Source organism: Podarcis gaigeae (genome assembly GCF_964106915.1).
Source record: "Podarcis gaigeae genome assembly, chromosome: 14".
Lineage (NCBI taxonomy): Eukaryota > Metazoa > Chordata > Lepidosauria > Squamata > Lacertidae > Podarcis > Podarcis gaigeae.
The window spans coordinates 37,718,637-37,741,814 of record NC_139690.1 but is presented as its reverse complement, the minus strand read 5'-3'; the positions used below and the strand labels follow the sequence as shown (position 1 = coordinate 37,741,814).

Here is a 23,178-nt window from a genome sequence, read left to right as displayed (position 1 = left end):
GCTTCACTGAGTACAAAAGGATAGGTCCCTTTTCTAAGATGCTTACAAAGTTGACAAAGGGGAAACTGAAGAAGGATGGGGATGAGGTAAACAAATGATATGCAGTTCATTCAGTTGCAAGTATTTGGGCTAAGGCACAGTAGGAATTGAAGAGGTTGTGCCAAACATGCTTCACAGAAGAGATGGATTTTTTGAGAGGATGGTTTTGATGGAACAGAGAAATGTCATTTAGAAGAATGATAGCACGAGTCTGGGCTTGAACCACAGGTGTGGCAACTTCCAACTAGAAAATGCCCTCCTTACAAGTGTTGATTGTAGAGACAGATACCTGAATTTCTTGATTCTGAATTAAGATACTTTCTATTTCAAACAATATTTGAATTTTATTCTCTGCCAAGAAATGGATGCATTCATCCATAATTTCATTACAAACTTGTCAAGACAGGGAATTGTATTTACTTTTTGCTTAAAATTACCCAGTACAGTACAGATGGATGGCACTATATAAATATGTCCACCAGAGTTATTTTAATGGGACATTTGGTAGTCCACATATCTCAGTATTAGTGATTTAAACACACAAGGTGATTTAAGATGCAAAAGAACACTATTAGGACTCACAGCCTTGGCACACGATAATGAAGTGACAAAATGCAGCTGTTTATTGAGTAGTACATGATTCAACACATTCTGAATTTTCATTAACCCCCACCTTTTTTAATAATAAAAGTATCCTTTCTGGATACGTAGTGTACTCCCCAGGCACCCCTTGAGAAAAATAATGGCACAGGTATAATTAAATCAGTAATAATTTAAGGCTTTGCTGGAAAACTGCTATCCAAAACAGAGGCACTGGTGAAAATGCACCTTTTAATACTTCAGCCCCAGGTAAAGCTTGATGCTTTAGACAAGAGGAAGTCCATAACACAATGCAAATAGTGCCAGAGAAGCAAGTTTGAGCCAACTCTTCCCATTTTTTAAGAATGGCAATGAATAATTTTTCTTCCCCAGTAGAGGTGACTTTTTAGTCAAAACAATAACTTGGACAGAACTCCAAACTACTTTTAATATCTGGCACAGAGCTTGTTTCTCAGAACTCATTCGCAAAATGTTTTCTTCTGGTACCTAGAACCATTTTGCAAGAAAGGCCACTAGTTCTTTGGCAAGCCTGATGAACTTCTGTATATAATGGGAGTTCTAAAGGCAAGCCACTGCACTTGATGTTTTAAAAAAAGAACAAGTCTTAAAGTACAGCTGGTCAGGAATCGTATCGTGATAAACACATGAAGTTTAAGTGCCCCTCCCACCCCCTAAACCCACATAATGGAATTCCAGAAAACAATACAAAGTTATTGCAAAAAAATCTGAAGTCTGTGCACCAGGAGTATTGTATTGCAAAAATCCAGGAACCATCCCCAATTGGATGGAGTGAGTGAAAGAGACAAACAGAAGTCTCAAGGCAGCTACAATGCAGAGAAGTAACCAGGAGGGATAGTCCGTGCTTCCAGATGGGGTCACCAATATGTTATTTATACTTTTAACTGCAATAACCAGGGCTCCAGCCTCTGCAGCCTTTCTCCAGGTTCTCCTCTGCCTGCTACAATCAGGACTTTTAATTCTGAAGTACTGGTGGTGGGCAAGGTGGGGAGAACTAGAAGAATAGGGTGGGCAGCACAGCAGCTGCAGCCTCACTCAGCATAGGTGCTGTTTCTGGGGAAGAGGAGTTGAAAACTATCCAAATTATAGGACGAAGTGGTCAATAAGGAGGGAAGGCAAATAGTCTAACAGAGTCAGCACAGAATTAGATAAGACTAGACACTTATAGGGCAGAAAGAACCTTGAGTACAAACAGCTTCTGTTGGAGGCTAATTATGGGGTAGAATTCTTAACCATCTCATTGGACAAGATTCAAGGTCTGATTATAGACAAGAGTGGTTTGGCTGAATTTTCAGATCATTCCGTGCCATCCACAACTGCAAATATATTGTCATTCAACTTGCAACTTCCTTAACTAGCCAAAAGGTTGAAGACTTTCAAGAGTTCAAAAAATGAATTCTTGCACAATACATTTTGACTACAATTACTCCCCAGAAGAGGATCTGCTTGCTTAGTAAGGTTCTCCCTTACAAGATGACAAAGGGCAGTTCTAGTCCACAGTTCAGGAGGATCTTTAGTCAGAGTTTAGACCAGCCTTCCTCCTTATCCAGCACAAATAAAATCCCCTCAGGGCTATATTACCTAATCTGTGCATCAAGAAAGCAATATTCTGCATTGGAAGTGCATGAGCTCAGGGTACTCTCAGAAGTCTGTACTGCAACTTTAAAAGCCAGAGAAGCTCAAGCTAACTTCTGCCACATACTGAACATGCCAAACCACTAAGTGGCTCTTTCTTCAAGCAGCAGGAGGCTAAACTTCTGGCTCAAACCTTGAAAACTGTTTCTGTGCTGACTCCATTGTGGGGAGGGGGAAGGGAAGAGAACACTTTTCTTAATAGAAGGCAATGCTGGATTTGCCCCCAGGAGGGTTGAGGACTTTGTTGTGTGATCGTGGCCGTGGCCCCAGCCTGGGCTCATGATCATCTATTTTGGGTCCAGGCTCTTTGGTGCTCTCCTTCTTCTGTGGCTCTCTCTTTTCACTTGTATCTTCCACCTGTGGTCTTTGGTCTTCTGTAATTGTAAATTAAGATATGTTATCAGGTGGCCATGCCAGAATATTCACCCAGTCTTATGACAATTATAGCTTGCATTACATGTATTTTACCCGGCTGCACTTCGTTCAGCCCCCAGTTAGCACTCCATTTCCATGTTAACAAGGTGATAGTTATGTCATGTATGCTGCGGAAGAATTGTGAAATGCTGCTCCCTAGAATACTCTGCTAAAAAAGCTTTACAAGGAGCATGGAAGGGCACCCAGTACTGAACACATGCACACACACAAACTCCTTTAAAAAAATGTATTAAATCAGCCCACCAAGCAGGCCACTATAATGGGGACAAAAAAAGTATTATGAAAGTGTGTGAAGACCATTCCCAGGCCTTTAAGGAACAGATACAGTCACAACTGCAGATAGACACACACTAAATACCGTATTTTTCGCTCTATAACACGCACCCGACCATAACACGCACATAGTTTTTAGAGGAGGAAAAAATCCAGGACCTCTTCCGAAGGCTGGCGGGGGGCAAAAGTCTTTGCTCCCCCGTGCCTGCCTTCCCGGGAGAGCGGAAAGTCTTTGCTCCCCTCCGCCTGCCTTCAAAAGCTGTCCGCTCTCCCGGGAAGGCAGGCACGGGGGAGCAAAGACTTTTGCCCCCCGCCAGCCTTCAGAAGAGGTCCTGGACAAAGGTCTTTGTCCCCCCTGCCTGCCTTCCCGGGGGCTTTTAAGAGCGGACGGCTTTTGAAGGCAGGCGGAGGGGAGCAAAGACTTTCGCCCCCCGCCAGCCTTCAGAAACGCAGCGTGTTTCTCCTCTGTCCCGGACTGCTTTTGAAGGGGGGGAGCAAAGACTTTCCGCTCTCCCGGGAAGGCAAGCACAGGGGAGCAAAGACCTTTGCCCCCCGCCCGCCTTCAGAAGAGGTCCAGGACCTCTTCTGAAGGCTGGTGGGGGGCAAAAGTCTTTGTCCCCCCTGCCTGCCTTCCCGGGGGCTTTTAAATCGCCCCGGGACAGCGGAGAAGTCCTCCGCTGTCCCGGGGCGATTTTTAAATGCTGGCGGGCGGCAGCGAAGCCTTTGCTGCCGCCCGCCAGCATTTTAAAATGCTGTCCCGGGGATTTTTAAAATGCTGGGGGTGGGAAGAAAAGCCCTTGTCCCCCCCCCCCCAGCCTTCAGAATAGGTCGGGGGACAGACTGTCCCGGACCTGGTCTGAAGGCGGTTTCCATAGGAACGCATTAATTGATTTTTAATGCATTCCTATGGGAAACCGTGCTTCGCAAGACGAAAAACTCGCAAGACGAAAAAACTTGCGTAACGAATTAATTTCGTCTTGCGAGGCACCACTGTACAGGGTTGTTTTTTTAAAGGAAATTCAGATGCAGGGATCTCTTCAAATTGTAACTTTTTACAGGTATAGTGAAACCTCTACTCACGTATGGAATCCTTTCCGGAGGTCCATTAATGAGTTGATCCGGGTTGCTGGGAGAAACTCCGTTCTGCGTGTGCACATTCGGCGGCGCCGCCATTCTGCGTGTGTGCAGATGGCAGCAGCCGCTTCTGCGCGTGCACAAATTGCAGCAAACCCGGTATTTACTTCCAGGTTTGCCGCAGTCGCGAGTTGGGTTGCTCGCAAGTGGGGCAGTGGTAAGTAGAGGTTGTACTGTACACACACACAAAATAAGCCAAGCAAATCCACTTCAAATCCATTTCATTCTCCACATTTTAAAAGATCCTCAGCCAAATTAGTAAGGAATTATTGGACAACAAAGTTGAAAACAATGCAAGCTTGTCAATTTATTGAATGCATCTGCTTCTGATGGGATTTTTACCTACAAAGGGAAAATGGGAGACATCCCTTAAGGGATCTGGATTAACTTTGAGTTTCTAAGTCATTTGGTCAAACTGTTCAAATCTAAAAGAACTGCCCTTCAAGATAACAGCCAGGCAATATATGGCACCTTGTACATCACATCCATATATTAAAAAATTGCAGTCAGAAGTGCATTTTCATATTCAATTTCTTGTGACAGAAATAAAAAATTCTCAGTAATATTTCAGCGCAAATTCAAGCTGTTGTAAAGCTGAAGATTTCTGAAGAATCTGACTATTTTGCTGAAGCATTTAAAGGACTCTTAGTTCATTCCAAAGAGCTTCTTGCTTTTCTACTTATGGCACTGAATGCTGTAACTGTGGGTAACTAGCATCTAAGGAGCTGCTGACAGATCCAGCAGCTGACCAAGTCATTTTTCCATTAGAAAGTTAACATACCAAAGATTGGTTTCTTTGGAAAATAAAAAAACCCTCTTCAACCTAAAAGTGTTTTTTGTAGATTCTGATAAATCTCGTTTTAACAAGCCTCCCAGGAATTTTGTTCATTCCACATATACTGAAGAGATAGGTTAAGACCTCGATGTTTGTCTAGATTCTATCTCCCTATAGCCACCCACAAGCTGTATTAGGCATCTGCAGTTGACAGAATGCCTACAATTACGAGCTTTCTGGGGCCTCAAGATCAGCCACAGAAGTCTTGCTTGCACACACTATTATTACTTGTTACTTTTGACACACAGAGTGTCCCAAAGTGACCTACAGCCTGACACTATCACTATTTACTTTCATTTTTTTATATATATAATTTTTTATTGGTTTTTTCAACACAGATTTAAAAACAAAACAACACACAATACACAAACAAACAAAACATATAAACATGTATAATTTCAAACCTCTTTTTCATAACCTTCTCAGACTTCCCCTTACCTCCCCTTTTCTGCATCCCTGTTTTGAGATTTTTTCAACAACTCCTCACACCAATTGTCTAATTACTTATTTTCTTTTTTCTAGCTTCTTCTCATACTTAATCAATTACAGCTATAATTCAATATTTTCTTTTCCCTTGACATTTTAGCACTCTTCAATTTTACAACAATTCTTAAGATATACTTTAAATTTCTTCCAGTCTTCTTCCACCGTCTCTTTTTCTTGGTCACAGATTCTGCCGGTCATCTCTGCAAGTCCCATATAGTCAATCACCTTCGTCTGCCATTCTTCCAATGTGGGTAGTTCTTGTGTCTTCCAATACTTTGCTAAAAGAATCCTTGCTGCTGTGGTAGCATACATAAAAAACGTCCTGTCCTTCTTAGACACCAGTTGGCCGACCATGCCCAGGAGAAATGCCTCTGGTTTCTTATGAAAAGTACATTTAAGTACCTTCTTAATTTCATTATAAATCATTTCCCAAAAGGCCTTAATCCTCGGGCAAGTCCACCAGAGGTGGTAGAAGGTACCTTCAGCCTCATTACATTTCCAACATTTATTATTGGGCAGATGATAAATTTTTGCAAGCTTGACTGGGGTCATGTACCACCTGTAAATCATTTTCATAATATTTTCTCTTAAGGCATTACATGCCGTAAATTTTATGCCGGTGGTCCATAACTGTTCCCAGTCAGCAAACATAATATCATGATCAATGTCTTGTGCCCACTTAATCATAGCTGATTTAACTGTCTCATCTAGTGTATTCCATTTCAACAGCAGGTTATACATTCTTGACAAATTCTTAGTATTGGGTTCTAACAGTTCTGTTTCTAATTTTGATCTCTCCACCTGGAAGCCAATTTTCCTGTCTTGTTTGAACACTTCCATTATTTGGTAGTAATGAAGCCAATCTCGTACCTTAGACTTCATTTTCTCAAAATTCTGTAATTTGATTTTTCCACTCTCTTGCTCCAATATTTCACAATATTTTGGCCATTTCGATTCCATATTAAGTTTTTTCACCTCCTTAGCTTCCATTGGTGACAACCACCTAGGGGTTTTATTTTCCAGCAAATCTTTATATCGAATCCAAACATTATATAGTGCTTTCCTGACAATATGGTTTTTAAATCCTTTATGAGTTTTTACCTTGTCATACCATATATATGCATGCCAACCGAATCTATTATCAAACCCTTCCAAATCCAAAATGTCTGTATTCTCAAGAAGTAGCCAGTCTTTCAACCAGCAGAAAGCTGCCGATTCATAGTACAGTTTTAAGTCCGGCAGGGCAAACCCCCCTCTATCTTTTGCATCAGTTAATATCTTAAATTTTATTCTGGGCTTTTTGCCCTGCCAGACAAATTTAGATATATCTTTCTGCCACTTCTTGAAACAGTCCATTCTATCAACAATCTGTAATGTTTGGAACAAGAATAACATTCTAGGCAATACATTCATCTTAATTACAGCAATTCGGCCTAACAAGGAAAGTCTCAAACTTGACCATATTTCTAGATCTTTCTTTATCTCTGTCCAACATTTATCATAGTTATCTTTAAATAGGTTCACATTCTTAGATGTCATGTTAATCCCCAAATATTTCACTTTCTTTGCCACCATTAATCCAGTTTCACTTTGAAATCTCTCTTTTTCAGCATTCGTTAAGTTTTTCTCCAAAACTTTAGTTTTTTGCTTATTCAACTTAAATCCTGCTACATGACCAAAAGCTTGAATTAGTTCTAAAACTCTTTTCGTACTAGTGTCTGGCTGTTGTAAAGTTAAAACTAAGTCATCTGCAAAGGCCCTCAATTTGTATTGTTTAGCTCCAACCTGAATTCCTTTAAGCAGCTGGTCCCCCCTGATCATATTTAACAAAACCTCCAGGACAGATATAAAAAGTAGTGGGGATATTGGGCACCCCTGTCGTGTCCCTTTTTCTATTGGAAGTTCTTCAGTAACCACATTGTTCACAATTAATTTCGCTTTTTGTTCAGAATATATTGCACCTATACCATTTTCAAATCTTTGGCCTACCCCCATCCCATGGAGATTCTTCTTCATAAAATTCCAGGAAATGTTATCAAAAGCTTTCTCCGCATCCACAAATATCAATACCGCCTTCGTGTTAATGTTGACTTCTAGCAATTCCATAATGTCAATTATATTTCTCACATTGTCTGACAAATGTCTCCCTGGGAGAAAGCCAGCCTGGTCCTTGTGAATCTCTTCCACCAACACCTTCTTCAATCTTTTTGCCAAAATGTCAGCAAATATTTTATAATCCACATTAAGTAATGATATAGGGCGGTAGTTCTTTATCTGGTTCTTTTCAGTCTCAGTTTTTGGTATAAGTGTAATAAATGCTTCTTTCCACGATTCCGGTGCCTTTTCCCCCTCTAAAATTTCATTGCAGACCTCCTTCAGCGGTTGTACTAACCATTCCTTCAAAGCCTTGTAATATCTGGAGGTCAACCCATCTGGTCCTGGAGATTTCCCTAGTTGCATATTTTGAATGGCACCCTCTATTTCTTGTTCTGTTATTTTCTCATTCAAAACCATTGTACTTTGTTGTGAAATCTTTTGTAAACCATATTTCTTAAGAAAACCGTCTATTTCTCCTTCATTCTCCGGCCCTCTTGCATATAATCTTCTAAAGTAACTCTGAAAACAGTTACTGATCTCGTTTGGTTTATAAATATTCTTTCCTTCCACTTCCAAACTTGTAACTGTGTTCAATTTTTGTCTCTTCTTCAATTGCCATGCTAGAAGTTTCCCACATTTGTCTGCTGATTCAAATGTCCTTTGTCTCATTTGCTTAATTTTCCATTCTATCTCTTGATTCATCAGTTCCATGTACTGCATCTGGTAAAACTTAATTTCTCTTAAAATCTCATGAGACTTTGGTTTTGACCTCAATTTCTTTTCTCCTTCTTTCATCTTTTCCAGGATCTTATCTTTCTTCTCATTTTGTTTCTTCCTCTTTAAAGAATTCTGTTGTATTAGGAAACCTCGCATCACGGCTTTACTTGCGTCCCAAATTATTCTTTTCTCGACATCTGTCCTCAGATTTATCTCAAAATAGTCTTTCAAAGTTTTTTGGGCCTTCTTGTAGATCTCTTCATCTCTAAATAGGGTGTCATTCATTCTCCATCTAAAGGAGCCAGCTGTTGTCAATTTCATCTCCATCTTTACGACGTTATGGTCGGAGCAAGTCTTTGGGCAGATTTCTACTTTTTTTATCTTTGGAGCCATCCCACTAGTAACCCATATTTGGTCAATTCTTGTCCATGTCATATTTGCTTCAGAGAAAAAGGTTCCCTCTCTTTCCAGAGGGTTCCTTGTTCTCCAAATGTCAATCAAATCCATATTTTCAGTCATTTCAAAGAAAGTCTTTGGTAATCTCCCATCCTTGGAGACCACCTGTCTTTGTGCTTTGTCCATGTTTGTGGACCATTCATATCTCCCATCATAATTACATTATAATCCAAATGGTCCATTAAAGTCACATGCAACTTCTTGAAGAATTCTGCCTTCCCTTCGTTTGGTGCATAAATTCCGACTGTCAAAATTTTTTTCTCCTTGGACTTGTATTTCAATTGCCAAAAATCTTCCTTGTTCATCTTTAAAAATCAGCTTTGGGGCCAACTTTTCCTTTGCGTAGATCACCACTCCTCTTTTCTTAACTTTGTCTGATGAAATGAATTCTTGTCCTAATCTTTTATTTATAAGCAGTTTTCTGTGTGCCCTGGTCACGTGGGTTTCTTGTAAGCAAATCAAGTCCAATTGTTCTCTTTTCAAGATGTGAAAAACCTCACACCTTTTTCTGGGAAGGTTCAAGCCATTTCAGTTCCAACTTAGAAATTGCAGAGACATCTTGTTGTTTAGTTAGTCCCTCCTCCAGCTGCTCCCTGCTTCTGTTCTTCCTCTGTCTGTGGTTTCAGTCCAAATGTTAAATTTAGAATATCTGCTTCTGAAGTCCGTTCCACCACTCCCTTCTGAAGATCCTCCTCGTTTCTTTGCAGGAATTGTTCTTTGTCTTGCACTGTTCTTATTTTTACTTTCTTTCCTTTGTAGTTGAAGGACAAACCTTGTGGAAATTCCCACCTGAAAGGTAGATTGTTGCTTTTCAGCAGGTCAACCAGGTCTTTGTAATGAGTTCTCGCCTCCAGAATGTATTTAGGGATGTCCTTGTAGATCTGCACATAAGCGTCTTCGATCTCTAAAGTTTTCTGGTAATGTAGATTTAATATTTTGTCTCTTTCCTCTTTGGATCTTAAAGTTATCAGACAATCCTTTGGGGTCTTTCTGTTTTGTCTCTTGCCCAGTCTGAAGGCCGCTGTTATCTTAAATTCTTCTTCCTTCAGGTTTACCTGCCAAAATTCCGAAAACTCTTTTGTGAGAAAGTCCACCAAGTTATCTTTTTCACTTTCAGGGACTAATCTTAATCTCAGATTTCTCTCTTTCCTCTGTAGGTCCCACAAAGACAAAGTCGCATCATGTTCATCCAACTTTTTACAGACTGGTGCCAATTTCTCCTGTGTAGTTTCAGCAGTAGTTTTAGCTTCTTCAGCAATTTTCCGAGTTATGGCATTCTCTTCAATCAATTTATTTATAGTTTCTGTGTTAGATGTAATACTTTTAGTATTCAGATCTAGTTTTGTTGAAAGTTCTGTCAACTGTTTGGTATTTTCCGTACTCTGCTTTGTCAAAACTTCTAAAGATTCATTTATTTTAAGTAATGCTTGTGTCACTGGATCCATGGGTATATTTGTCACTTTTTCCTGCCCGGCTGCACCTGCTGGCAGTAGGCTTGATATTGAGCCCCTTTTCTTTTGTGCAATTTTACTTTTAGCTCTTGTTGTTATCTCTTCTGGTGGGCCACTCATGTCCCAAGGTCGTTCCCACAGGCGCAGCTTTTAGATGGAAAAATCCACTGACTTGTTTTTTTTTACAGTCTGTTTTGCAACTGTTACCCCTCAGCCCTCTAGAGGGAGTAATTCAAAGTATCCAATAAACACGAGAACAAAGAAACGGAAAGTCTCCAAAGAAAAAGTTTTTAGCAACAATCCTCCAATGTATCAAAACTGTCTGTTAATAGTTTCAAGTGAAAGTATCAAACTTGTAACAAATAAAGTCCCAACTTTGTAGCAAATCTCAGATGACAGTTCACTGTCTTGGTGCCCTATTCAGGCAGTCCGTTCCAAGAGTCTAAGACGGCAGAAAACTCTTTTTCCCTTTACTTCTTCCATGCAGGTTAAACAAAATCCACTTATCTTCCCCCTAGCTCCTGCTTGCTAGGGGGAGGTTCAAGTTCAATGTCCAGGTTACAATTTCCAAGTCAATTTTTCACCCAATTGCAGCTTTGTAGTTTCGTTGCTTTAGCTGTCATGCAGTCCGGGAAAGGCAGACTTCCTTAATTATTACCTTTCCCGTTTCCGGCCAGATTTTTAAATGAAGTTTAAAATCCCAATAAGCCTTTCAATCCTACTTACGGGCATTCAAATTCAGTTTCCAATTTCAGGAAGGAATCGGCGCTCTCCGCTCATGGCGACGCGGCTTCACTTCACGGGCTGGGTAGCGACTCTCAGCACCGCACGCACAGCCGATGCCGCTCCGGAGCCTTTAAAAAGGCTCTTTTGCAGTAAAGGGGGGTGCAAATGGTGCCCACCGAGTCTCCTTGCTCACAGGCTTCTGCGCCTGTGATTTTTGGGGGTCCCCGCTTCGCCGTAGCGGTCAGACCCGAACTCGTGAAGCAGTCCTCCTCCGGAGCTCGAAGGGAGGACCGCCATTAAGCGCTGGCACCGACCGGAAGTCCCCACTATCACTATTTACTTTCAGGCACCTGATAAGAATGTTTCTTTATACCCTGGCTTTTGTCCCTTAGTCTGGAGAGTTTTAGATATTTTTGGCGTCTTTCAGTGGATCGGATGTGTTACACCTGACTTTTATATGTATGAAAATGTTTTTCATTCTGCTCTTAGCTTTTCATTCTGTTTTGATTTCATACTGGTTTTAAAAGACAATCCATGCTTTAGAAATCCTCTGCTTCCCAGAAAACTTGTTCCACTTACCTTTTGGTTTTTGTTCTTGTGGCACATCCCCTCTGTCATTCAGGATAACAGCATGATCCTGTAAGGGGAAAAACACTTTTAAAAAACCAAGTTCTGTGGGAATGTATTGCCCCTTTAAAAAAAAGCAACTCTAGGTTTGCTTAGGCTTCCTTCAAGCAAGAAAGGCAAGCAATTTCTGCTACCACTCTCTTTTTTGAAGGGCAGAACTTCTAGCACGTAGCTGTTGGAATCTGCATTCGACCGAGCTGGTAAAGCTCATCTTCCTTCGGCCAAGTCCTTCGGAAATGCCCTGCGATGTGATTAACGACCTGAGCCTTTGATGAGGCTCCAGGCACATTCCCATTCAGCAGAGAATCAAAGCAGCACGCGGAAGTGATGAGATTTATGGCTACATTGCTATACTTTATTTCTTACTTTGCAGACAGAAAACACATCCTCTCTCTGTGAAAGGCACAGAGCAACTGAACTAAACAAAGGAACAGGAAACCAGTAACGTCACATGCGTCTCCTGTCTTCCGTGAGACTTCAAACAGCCTGGAATGTCTCTGGAATGTAAACAGTCTTGTGACTCTAAGCAGCTGCACAGTGGCAAACAGAAACTAACAGTAGCTAGCATTTCTGCAGGGTTGTCTTCCACACGAGGCAGAAGGGATTCTGCTTATTATAAGAACATTTCTACTAGATAGATGTGCAATCTAATTCAACACTTTACAGTGGACAGAAGGCTGGGTCAGCATGATCAGGAATGAATGGAATGAATCAAAAGCTTCTCAATTCCATACCAAGGGCCCCCAGATTCAGCAACCTCAATTATACAAATGAATGCATGGCTGCTTCATTTACACAGATCGTTCTTCCTAAGATCTGATCTGAGTTCTCCTGTGGCTTTATTAAAAAGAAAAAAGGAAAAGGAAATGGGCAAAATCTACAATACCTTGGGTTTGTTTGGGTGAGCTTTGACAATGTCGACAGGCTGTGGAGACCCAAAAATATTGCTTGTTTTTCCACCAGGTGGATTTGTAAGATGACGAGAAGGATTAGGTTTATGGTCCTCAAATATTCCACTGTCCTTCCCACCTGCAAGACAGTAGTACTAATGGAAGTTACTAAGAACTTCTTCAGATTCTTCCAGGTAGCTCATGATAAGCTCCAGGAGTCAGTCCATTATCAGCATTGTTTGTATTTTTAATTCCCTGTACAATGTGCACTGACTTTTAACCTAATAGGCTGGGAATCAACCAAACCTATTCTGAAGATGTGTAATATGTAAAAGGTTCCACTGCTAGACAAGCTGCCCAGCTAGCACTGACTAGCATTTGTTATGCATGGAATCATTCCAGGAACGTTTATTCCACTTGATTTCCAATGTGACACAATACTGCAATAAGAACAGCTATATGCTGCAACAGTATTTGCAAGTGGATGCAGACACCAGCAGTATGGAAATGAACATGCATGGACAAGCTTCTAGAAATATTTTGACTCACCTTCATGCTCTAAAACTGAAGCCCATTGTTCAAATTGCTTTATACAATTTATTAAAAAGTAACCTCTTTGTTCACTGGGAGAGTGCCAAGAACTGCTTTTGCCTAAGCCACTATTTAATGCAGCACTGTCTAAATACCACAGCTGAAAGTTGATATGTTACTACCATAAACAGAAAGCTTGAGTCCTACATCCCACACACCTCAACATTTAGAAGCCCAATATCAATTATAAACCTGCGCTTTTAATATCAGCCAGCCTAGGTGGTATGAGATCAAACACCATATCTTACCACATCCTCGGCACAACAGTGGTATTTGGATGAGGGTGGTATGCACTGCAATCTGTTGCCACCATATTTAAATGATCATTTTCATCAAGTTTTATTATGCAGCCTTTCCAGGGTTGAATTACTGGTTTGGTCCCCCTCTGCCAAAGCACACACTTGCAATCTACATTTGTAAGATGCAATCTATACGGCAAGATTGTGCAAACTGATAAAACATCTGTTTGTCAGGCTGAATTACATCAGTTAGCAAAGCAGTGCAATTCATCTCTTGCATGCAAAATATTGGCTGAGCACAACCTAAGCACGTCTTTGATTAACAAGGATAGTCTGAAACATACAGAGGCTTTCAATGGTGATACAATATGGTAAAACTCTGCTAGAATAGAGAAGGACAAAGTATAGGTTATGTATTCGCAGGCAAAGCCAAACCTGCCACTCCCTTACATAGAGTTTCTCAGGAAGATGACTCTCACCTGGAGGGTTTGTTCTCTTTGAAACGTTCGGAGTTTCTTCAGCTCCTCCAAATATGTTAGATGTCATTCTGTGCGGCCTGAAAGAGGAGTTGACATCTTCTGGGCTTCCAAAGAGATTGCTGGAGCTTCCTCCAGGAGGTTGCAGGACCCTGTTTACAGAAAATAAATGATAGTCAGCCACGAGCACAGATAGCGTCCAGTCTGAATTATATAAGTGAAAACAGGCAATGTGCAACCAGACAAGTCTATGGAGAGATTTATCCAAAGGTTATGAGAGAGGGGAAGGAAATAACTCTGTGAGTAGGAAGAACTTAATGGTTCAAATGTTGCATACCGTCAGCCTACACATCCTATTAACTTTGTCTCTACAAAGTTAAGCTTTGCTTAAATGCTTTGCTCCAATTTGGGGTCTGCAAGGTTTACCTCGCCTGGGCCGGTTCACTCCAGCAGAGATCCCTCCGTGGGCTGGATTGTGAGCGCCTGCGCAATTTCCAGCGCCTGAGCATACACGATTCCCGGCACCTGCGCAGACGCAATTTCCAGCGTCACAGAAGCGAGTCCCCACGCCGCACTGCAGCGGTTTAGCACAGCACACGGGGACTCACTGAGCAGACGCTTTGGTTTGGGGGCGGCTCGTGGGCCAGTTAAACAACCCCAATGGGTTGCTTGTGGCCCATGGGCCTTAGGTTGCCTACCCCTAGCTTAAATGCATAAAGAATATGGTGGTCAGGATAAGTTTAAAGAGGGCAAATAATTTGTAACTGTAGATACTTCTCGACACAAAGAAAAAAGAATCCCCAAACTAGGTCTGTGCAAAGCATATCAGGCACCAATAAGCAGTTTGGCTTGATGCTTCTTGATGGATATTTTCCCATTGTTGGGTGAGGTCATTACCACACCCCAATTCAAACTGAACAAGAGTGAATGCATTTACTCCTTACAAACTTGTCCACACCCTTTTATAGGCTTATTAAAATTATTTCCATTTTGAAGTCTACCAAGTATGCCAAGCTGTATATGAAGTTTTTTTTGTTATTAGTTTACTGGATTATTATTATCTCCATCCAAAAGCATTTTTAATTAAAATATGAGATATTTGACTGCTGCATTTGGGAAAAGGAACAGTTATAACAGATTAGGGGTTTGTATTGGCTTAGATTTCTCAAAAGTTGCTAAGAGATATGGAGTTCAAAATCTGAATATGACACTGAGACCAAAAAACAAATAAACCCCAGATCTCACCAGCCAAAATAAGGGCATCTCAAGAAATAGACAATCTTAATTTACACCAGTCCAACACCAGTGCTTCTATTGCCTGGTGGTGTTATGTGACTAGCACAGCAGCATATACACATATTGTTAAGACTGTTGCAATCTGTTATTCAGCTTTCTGTGGAAAGAAACATTCCAGAACAAGGCCAAGGTTTACAGGGAACGGAATGCAAATGACATTAAAGAATGCATTGTGAATGACCAGATAAGAGGTAGCTAGGACAGCCACTCAGTACAATACATGCACAACAAAACTACAAGTTTTGACCCTATATTGCTGACTTAAGTATGGTTCCATACAAGTAGTCAATATCTATGCAAACATTTGCACTCTTGAAGCAATTTCACAATACAATGGAAGTTGATAGACTAATTCAAGGAAGAAGGTGGGGGAAAAGATGTTTCTTGTATCATTTGCCAGGAAGGAGACAAGAATGTGTTCAGATTTTGAGACACAGCTATATGGCATTCCAGACCATAAAACCTTTGCTCTCCAAAAGTCATGGAAGAGAATTTCCTGTGCAATCGGAGTGCTTGAATAAAGGGTTGGGTGGGGGTGGGGAGGAATAAACTAAGAATACAGTGGTAGCTCGGGTTACAAACGCTTCAGGTTATGTGTTTTCAGGTTGCGGACCGTGAGAAACCTGGAAGTACCAGAAAGGGTTACTCCCAGGTTTCGCCGCATGCGCAGAAGCACCAAATCACGTCATGCGCGTGTGCAGATGCGGCACTGCAGGTTACGAACGCTGCGGGTTGCAGATGTGCCTCTGTCATGGATTATGTCCGCAACCCGAGGTTCCACTGTATCATTCTGCTTCTAAGTTACTGCTGCTTTCTTTCAACATGCCATAATGCAAACAAGTCTGCAGTGGTCATCACCTCTCTTCATCAAAAGGAGATAACAGAATCACTCATGCAATTTAAATTCAAACTTTCTCAACTGGCAATGCAGTGCTTGGCAGTCTCGTGCCAATAATTTAGCTTTGGTTTCAACAATCCCCATCAGCTCCAGCTAGCAAATGGCTTTGTTGGTGAAGGCTGGTTTAGAGTGTTGGACTAGGACATCACTCAGGGTTCAAATCCTCACTAGGATTTGAGTTCACAAAGGGGACCTTGGGTCAATCACCATCTCTCAGCCTCAAAGGCTGGTTGAAAGAATAAAATAGGGAGAGGGAGAGCCAAATACGTCCTCTAACCTCCCTGGAGGAAACATTGGATATAAATGCAAAAACAAAATAAATGAAAATAAATACTTGAAGATTGCATTTTGGACCACAAAAGGCTGTCTGATTAAAAGCGTCAGTATCATATCTGAGATCAGTGAACTACACATTTAGGCACTGTTCCAACACCACAGTTCCAAGCATTGCAACAGTAACATGAGTGTGCCTGACTGAAGATACACACTGTATACACAACAGAGAGGGTTTTCATTGCAAATTCTGCATGAATATTTTCAAGAAGCAGAAACAAATTCAGAAAGAAAGCATCATACGATGAGCACCACAAGTCCTTTCAGCAATATAGGCTGTTTGACACTAGTTGACACACAAATCCCAAATTGCTTGAGGAAAGGGGGTGGTTCCTACAGTCCTGGAAAGAGGCTGCGATGAATTCCCTCCTGAAGTAGTAAGGTTTAGATCCAGGTAACCTTTAGGAAATATCACTCTGTACAAGGTTTTTTCCTTGGAACGGAAAGTGCCTTAGTCACCTTGGTGATGAAACACTATCCTGCTGAGGAAGCTGGGAAGACTGGCATATTGTTTTACAGTGGCTCCTTACATTCTTGGAAGATCAGTCCCAGAAGGTGATGCTGGGAGACTTCTGTTCCATCCAACATTCTATGGGGAGACAAGGTCTCATACTGTCTCCCAGGCTGAAATATTTTCATTTTAAATAGACTTTTAATACAGAACTCTGCTGCTCTTTAATGACTGCCAATTTTAGTGATTTTTTTTAATTTGAAGTTTTATTGATGTGATTATTGTACTGCATATAGAACCCATTTCTTCTTTGCCATATCCTATGAAGGTAGTGGCAGACTGTTCCTCTTTAGCTGGAAATGCTACTGCATACACAATTCTGAAGAGAACAAAAAGGAACAAAAACTTGAGCAAAAAAGTGCAAGTAAGGAATGCTTTAAAAAAAAAATTCTGAGGACCATACTGCTAAAAATATTAAGACCAACAAGGAGTTCTTTAAATAAACTGGTATCAGGAAACCATCTAGAAAGACAGTTCGAACACTGGATGACAAGGTGGTAAAAGGAATGTGAAAGGAGGATATGGAGAAGTTGAATGAATTATTTGCCTGTGTCTTGACAATGGAAGAAATAGGGTAGATCCCAGTACCTGAACCAGTACCTCACTAAGGTCTCCTCAGGAAGCTTAGCCATCAAGGAATAAGGGGAGGGATCGTCTTGTGGACTACAAATTTTTTAAATTGGACGAAGCAAAGATGTAGAAAGTGGAGTTCCCCCAAGGATTGGTATTGCAACCTGTGCTTTTTAACATGTTCATAAACAACCTAGAGTTGATAGTGAGAAGTGAGGTGGCCAAGTGTATACTAAATCATTCAGGGCCAATGAAAGAAAGACAGATTATGAAAAGCTCCAAAAGAACTTTTCCAAACTGACTGAATGGGCAGTAAAATGGCAAATGCAATTCCGGGTAAACTAGATTAAAGTGGTGCATGTTGGGGGGGGGGATCTTATTTACACATATACATGCATGTGGTCTGAACTGGCAGTAATGGGCCCAAAATGAGATATTGGGGTTGTAATAGATAGTTCAATGAAAATGTCAACCCAGTGAACAGCAGTAGTGAAAAAAGTGAATTTTATGCTAGAGAGTATTAGGAAAGGAATTTTAAATAAGCTACCAAAATCATAATGCCCTTACACAAATCTATGGTGTGATTGCATTTGGAATACTGTGCACAGTTCTGGTCACCTCACCTCAAAATGGTTCAGAAAACAGCAACCAAAATGATCCAAGGAATTTTTAGTTCAGAAAAAAGGCAAGTGCCATATTTCTCCATTTATAAGACGCCCCCTATTTTTTGGGACTCAAAATTAAGAAAATGCATTATCTGTGTATAAGACAACCTCTTATTTTAAACTTTAAAAATTTAGGAAAAAATATAGTCTTATACATGGAAAAATACGGTAAGAGGTAATACAATAAAAGTTTATAAAATTATGCACGGCATGGAGAAAGTGAATAGAGACAAGGTTTTCTCATGGACATCTAATGAAGCTTAATGTTAGAAGATTCACAACAGTTAAACTACGGCCATTGCTCCCACAGGAGGCAGTGATGGCCATCAACCTAGATAGCTTTGAAGGATTGGAGAAATTCATGGGAGTGAGGGCTATCAAGGACTAGTTGCCATAATGGCTATGCTCTGCCTCTGCACTTGGAGGCAGCAACGCTTTTGAATACCTGTTGCTGGAAACCCACAAGAGAGGAGAGTTCTTGTGTGCTCAAATTCTGCTTGTGAGTTTCCCACAGGCATCTGGTCAGCCCCTGCCCTGCTCCAGCAGGCTCTTCTTAAATCTCTTACCTCATGTATTCCAGGGCTGAGCCCTGAGTCAGAAAATTCAATCCCAATCCCTTGTGCTTTCAAGAAGCATGATGTCCTCACAGTATTGCAAACACCAAGAGTAAGTTCCTTGAGCATTCTGATAATGTAAAAAATCCACTAAATTTCAAAATTCTTCCTGACACCAATTCAGTATGCATATATTGTTACATTATGATGAGTCACCTTGTGCAAAAGGACATCTAGGCAATTTTTTAAAAAAATAATCATTGATATCCAAAATAATGATGTCACTCAAATGATACACTACTTTCTAACTAGTGTGTGTTCAGGTGGCAAGATTTGATTTAAGTAATCCATTGTTATCAAAGTCTGTCTACATATGCTGGTTTAAGTTATGGGGATGGAGGAGAGGAGATACAGAATCCAGGTTTTCTCCAAGGTTATTTCTTCATGAGAAAAGTCAAGAACTCTAGGTTGGTTGAAGCAGAGATTAATAGGCAGTTTTAGAATTAATATTTTATGTCTCTGGTAAGAAGCAAAACTCTCTAAAGGCAGAGTAATGCAGCAAGATGTTGACTTCGAAATGAGTTTTGGCTTCTGGAAAACAGAGCCTGGTGTCACAACGGAGCCTTCCTGAAAAAAAATCATACCAGACAGTGCGGTCTGGTGCCCTTTAAGCACAGCAGCCACCTCCTACAGCAAAAATCTATTCTGAAACACTGGGTGGCATGAATTATTAAACCCCAAAGGGCTCCAAAAGGAGGAGGAGGAGTGCTAATGAGTCTGTTATTCAAATCTCAACAGACTGATCCACCTCCATGAAGTTACATATCATGGCAATAGTAGAAATATATAGGCACTTACAATTCTAATCGCCAATCCATGTACAATTAAAATATTCAATGTTTATTTTGGAGATTAAGCAGCTGCATTGAAGTTTAGGTCAGCAATCAATCAGGGCCACTTTGAGATTAAGTAATTGTGAAGTAGGAGACTAGCCCATCTCTCTCTCTCTCTCTCTCTCTCTCTCTCTCTCACACACACACACACACACACACACACACACACTAAATGCCAACAAATCATATACCTAAAGGCATTACTTCTTCCATATACACAACTCTGTACCTTCTAGCATAGCTACTGATATGAATAGAGTTGGTGGTACTTGGGATTGGACACTGCAGCCACTAATTGAATGCACACCCTACAGCAGCCTTCCCTTAACTGGCACCCACCAGATGCTTTAGACTACAACTCTTGACTAGATTCCTGGGGAAGGTTACCTTAGCATGTAAAACAATCGCTGCTACAATAGTTCCACTGCCATTATAGAAACCAGTGTTTGAGTCCCAAGACACTTCCAGCTTATAGGGACCAAAGTGTTCTGCATACAAAGCAATGCACATGGACAGACACAGCAAACAAAGTTCAGAGAAGACCCAGTGTGGTCTAGTAGAGTTAGTATTTATTTGGAAGACCTGGGTAGGGCAGTCAGTACATCTGACATCATCTAGGCCATATTGCATCATATACTGAGTTATGTGGCAAACTATCTTCTCTTAGGAAAACATTTTGCATGAACTGAATAGAAGCCTATCAGCAGCCAGGTTTCAGCAACTCCCAAGTCTCTTAGGCGAGGACAGTCAGAAATTATAGGGACCTACTAATAAAAGCTATGTGATTCTTGCACAATAAATGTGACATATAAATGAATTGTCAAATGAGCATATCACACACACTCTCTCTCTCTCTCTCTCTCTCACACACACACACACACACACACACACACACGGGGTGGTTAATTCACAAAGTGAGTTCAGCATTCAAAGCAATCCAAGTGATTACTATACTAGACCACAGGTAAAAATGAGATCCAGTGGAAGTAGTAAGAGGTCTAACTCAGAGCAGTTGGTTTCTTCTCTCCCGGTAACCTGAATCAATTTCATTTATATGCAATACATGCTCCAGACAAGGACAAATCCATTGATAGCCTCCAAGAATAGGCAAAATCAAAACCAACTCATTCCACCTACACACGGGCATGGCCAGAGGAAGCAGAAGAAAGGCAGGACACCTTATAATAAATACTACTCCAGTTGCAACCACAACAAAGCTAATTCCAGGCATCAGTGCTGTACTTTCTTCCTCAGACAGGCTTTGGGATGTTTAATACAGCATTTTGGGTGTGAACACATTAAGTTTCCATCTGCGTATACAGTATAGCATTTCAGAGGGGAGTTCAGAAACAGCACCATACATTATCACTAGAATCCTTATGACTGCCAAACAATGTGGATCAGCATTGTTGCCTTGATTTGGTGCATTCAGATTCCGTATTTAAAATTTTCGTCAGTCACCTTAAGTTTTTCTGCTGGGGGGAAAGAGACAGGCAAGACATTTTTAAAAATAAAACACCACCCAGAAATATAAGTATTACCCTCCTTTATTTTGTTTGAGCAGGCTAGTGAAAAGGGCGGGCACTATAAAAGCTTTTGTTCTCTTTAAAACAAAACGAAAAAAACCCCAAAACCTCCGCCACACCCCTTACAGAAGTCATTTACTCAGAAGCAAGCCCGGCGATTTCATCAGGGTTACTCCCATGTATGCCTGCAAAATATTGCCGCCTCAGCGTTAGGTAAGAAATCCGGTTTCCGACGGCACCAGAAGGCCTCCTACCTGAACCGGCATATTGCCACACCCCCACCCCCACTCTGAAAGCGCAGCGAGGCCGAACTGGAAACGCACGGCTTTAATTCGAATCGAAAGCGTCCGCCGCGGTCTGCTTTTACAACCCACAACATGCCCTTAGAAAACGGCGTTCTCTCCCCCCCCCCCTCGTTTGCAGCGAGGTGGCTCCGCCAAGTTACCAGCTTCCGCCCCTGAGGAGCCTCCCCTCAGCCACAAGGGCGGGAAACGGAGCGAGGGACCCCGGCGTCCGGCGTCTCCTCCCCTCCCCCTCCCCCCCACGAAGCGAAGGCCGCCCTTCCTCAGAGGAACGAGCACATTTACCTCGAGCTGGGTTTCGCCGAGTCGGTCTCGGGTCCCTGAAACATGGTGGCGGGAACGGCGGCGACCAACGGCCTAGCGGATGCTAAGCAACGCGCTCCTCAACTGCGAGCGGAGCTAGAGCTCCGCGCTTGTGATTCTTCAGGCAGGGCGCCCGGGCGGTCTTTGAAAGCCGATTGGCCGTTGGAGCCGCCGCTCACGGCCAGCCAACCAACCGACGACTCGGTGATCTGTGCCCAATGAGCGCAATACAAGGATGGGGTTTGGGGGCGGGGAGAAGGGGCGAGATGCCTGAAGCGCGGGCGGAGTTTTTAGCGCTCTCATTGGAAGGAGTGAATTGAAGTGCAGAGTGTTTGAGGACCGGGACATTCGCAGGGAAACCAAAATGCTTGTTTGCAAAGCTATTGTACTACCAGCCTTACTGTATGCTTGTGAAACATGGACCATTTATAAACACCATCTCCAACTCCTCAAAAGATTCCATCAACGGTGTCTCCGAAAATTGTTACACATCACTTGGGAAGACAGGAGAACTAATACCAGAAGCAAAGATCACCAGTGTTGAAGCAATGATTCTTCAACATCAACTTTGTTGGACTGGTCATGTTGTGTGGATGCCTGATTAACTTCTTCCAAAGGAACTACTCTATTCCGGACTTAAAAATGGAAAGTGTAATGCTGGTGGTCAACAAAAGAGGCGTAAAGACTGTCTTAAAAAATGTAGTATAAACACCAACAATTGGGAAACACTTGCCTGTGAGTGCTCCAATTGGAGAACAGCCTTTACCAAAGGTGTCATGGGTTTTGAAGACACTTGAACTCAGGACGCAAGGGAGAAACGTGCTAAAAGGAAGGCACGCTTGGCAAATCCACGCCGTGATCAACTCCCACCCGGAAACAAATGTCCCCACTGTGGAAGGATGTGTGGGTCCAGAATTGGCCTCCACAGTCACTTACGGACTCATTGTTAAAACTGTGTTTATGGAAGACAATCTTACTCAGCTACGAGTGATTGTCAAAGAAGACAAGACTGCCATTCCATATATCTCCAGCACTCGTTGGTCTGGAAGAAGGCAGCGAATGGCAATGGTCTTTAAGGTTTGAAGAGCCCTGGTCAGCTTCTCAGCATTCGCTTCCTTGGGGCGGGAGTGTAATTGAAAAGGCTACAGGCTAAGTTACTCTTAAGAGGTTCACTTATTAGGATTCATTTATTTGTGTATTTTAAAACGTATACATTGCTTTTCTTTGTATGAAACTCAAGCGGCTTGGAAGAAACCATCCCATATATAAGGACATATTCAACTAAGTTTAATTCAGAGCAGACCTACTGAAATTAATGGACCTAACTTAGTTATATACTGCAAATAAAACTATCCATAGGACCAGTTAGCCATAGTATTTATGTCCTTTGTCAGTCCTTTGTAAAGCCTTTAGATGCAACTGTGGGGTTTTGAGGGAAGGTAGTTGCAATCAAAATTATTCAACCCCCATTGCAAATCAGGTTTATTATCAAAATCTACACACTTTCAGCTGTTTGCAATGAGCAAATCAAACAAAAGCAACTGAAATAGCTCAACACAACGGATACAAACAATGAAGCCCTTGAGACAACACCTGTTGTAT

At 41.6% G+C, this 23,178-nt stretch overlaps 1 protein-coding gene across 1 annotated transcript; it reads right to left on the bottom strand.

The window, feature by feature from the left end:
• Positions 1–639: 639 nt before the first annotated feature.
• On the bottom strand, positions 640–21,717 carry JPT2 (Jupiter microtubule associated homolog 2). The gene is made up of 5 exons (XM_083711878.1): positions 21,559–21,717; positions 13,729–13,877; positions 12,416–12,558; positions 11,482–11,539; positions 640–2,666 (listed from the first exon to the last, which is right to left on the bottom strand). The coding sequence occupies exons 1-5, from the start codon at positions 21,600–21,602 to the stop codon at positions 2,488–2,490; spliced, it is 573 nt and encodes a 190-aa protein (XP_083568004.1). The 5' UTR covers positions 21,603–21,717; the 3' UTR covers positions 640–2,487.
• Between the last annotated feature and the right edge of the window lie 1,461 nt (positions 21,718–23,178).

Bases quoted from the DNA above. Each gene is read 5' to 3' on its own strand.
- JPT2 (XM_083711878.1), bottom strand. From the start codon at position 21,602: ATGTTTCAGGGACCCGAGACCGACTCGGCGAAACCCAGCTCGAG. The intron at 12,559-13,728 runs GTGAGAGTCATC...ACTGTCTTGCAG, and splicing joins AAAGAGAACAAACCCTCCAG to GTGGGAAGGACAGTGGAATA. The intron at 11,540-12,415 runs GTATTGTAGATT...TTCCCCTTACAG, and splicing joins CTCACCCAAACAAACCCAAG to GATCATGCTGTTATCCTGAA.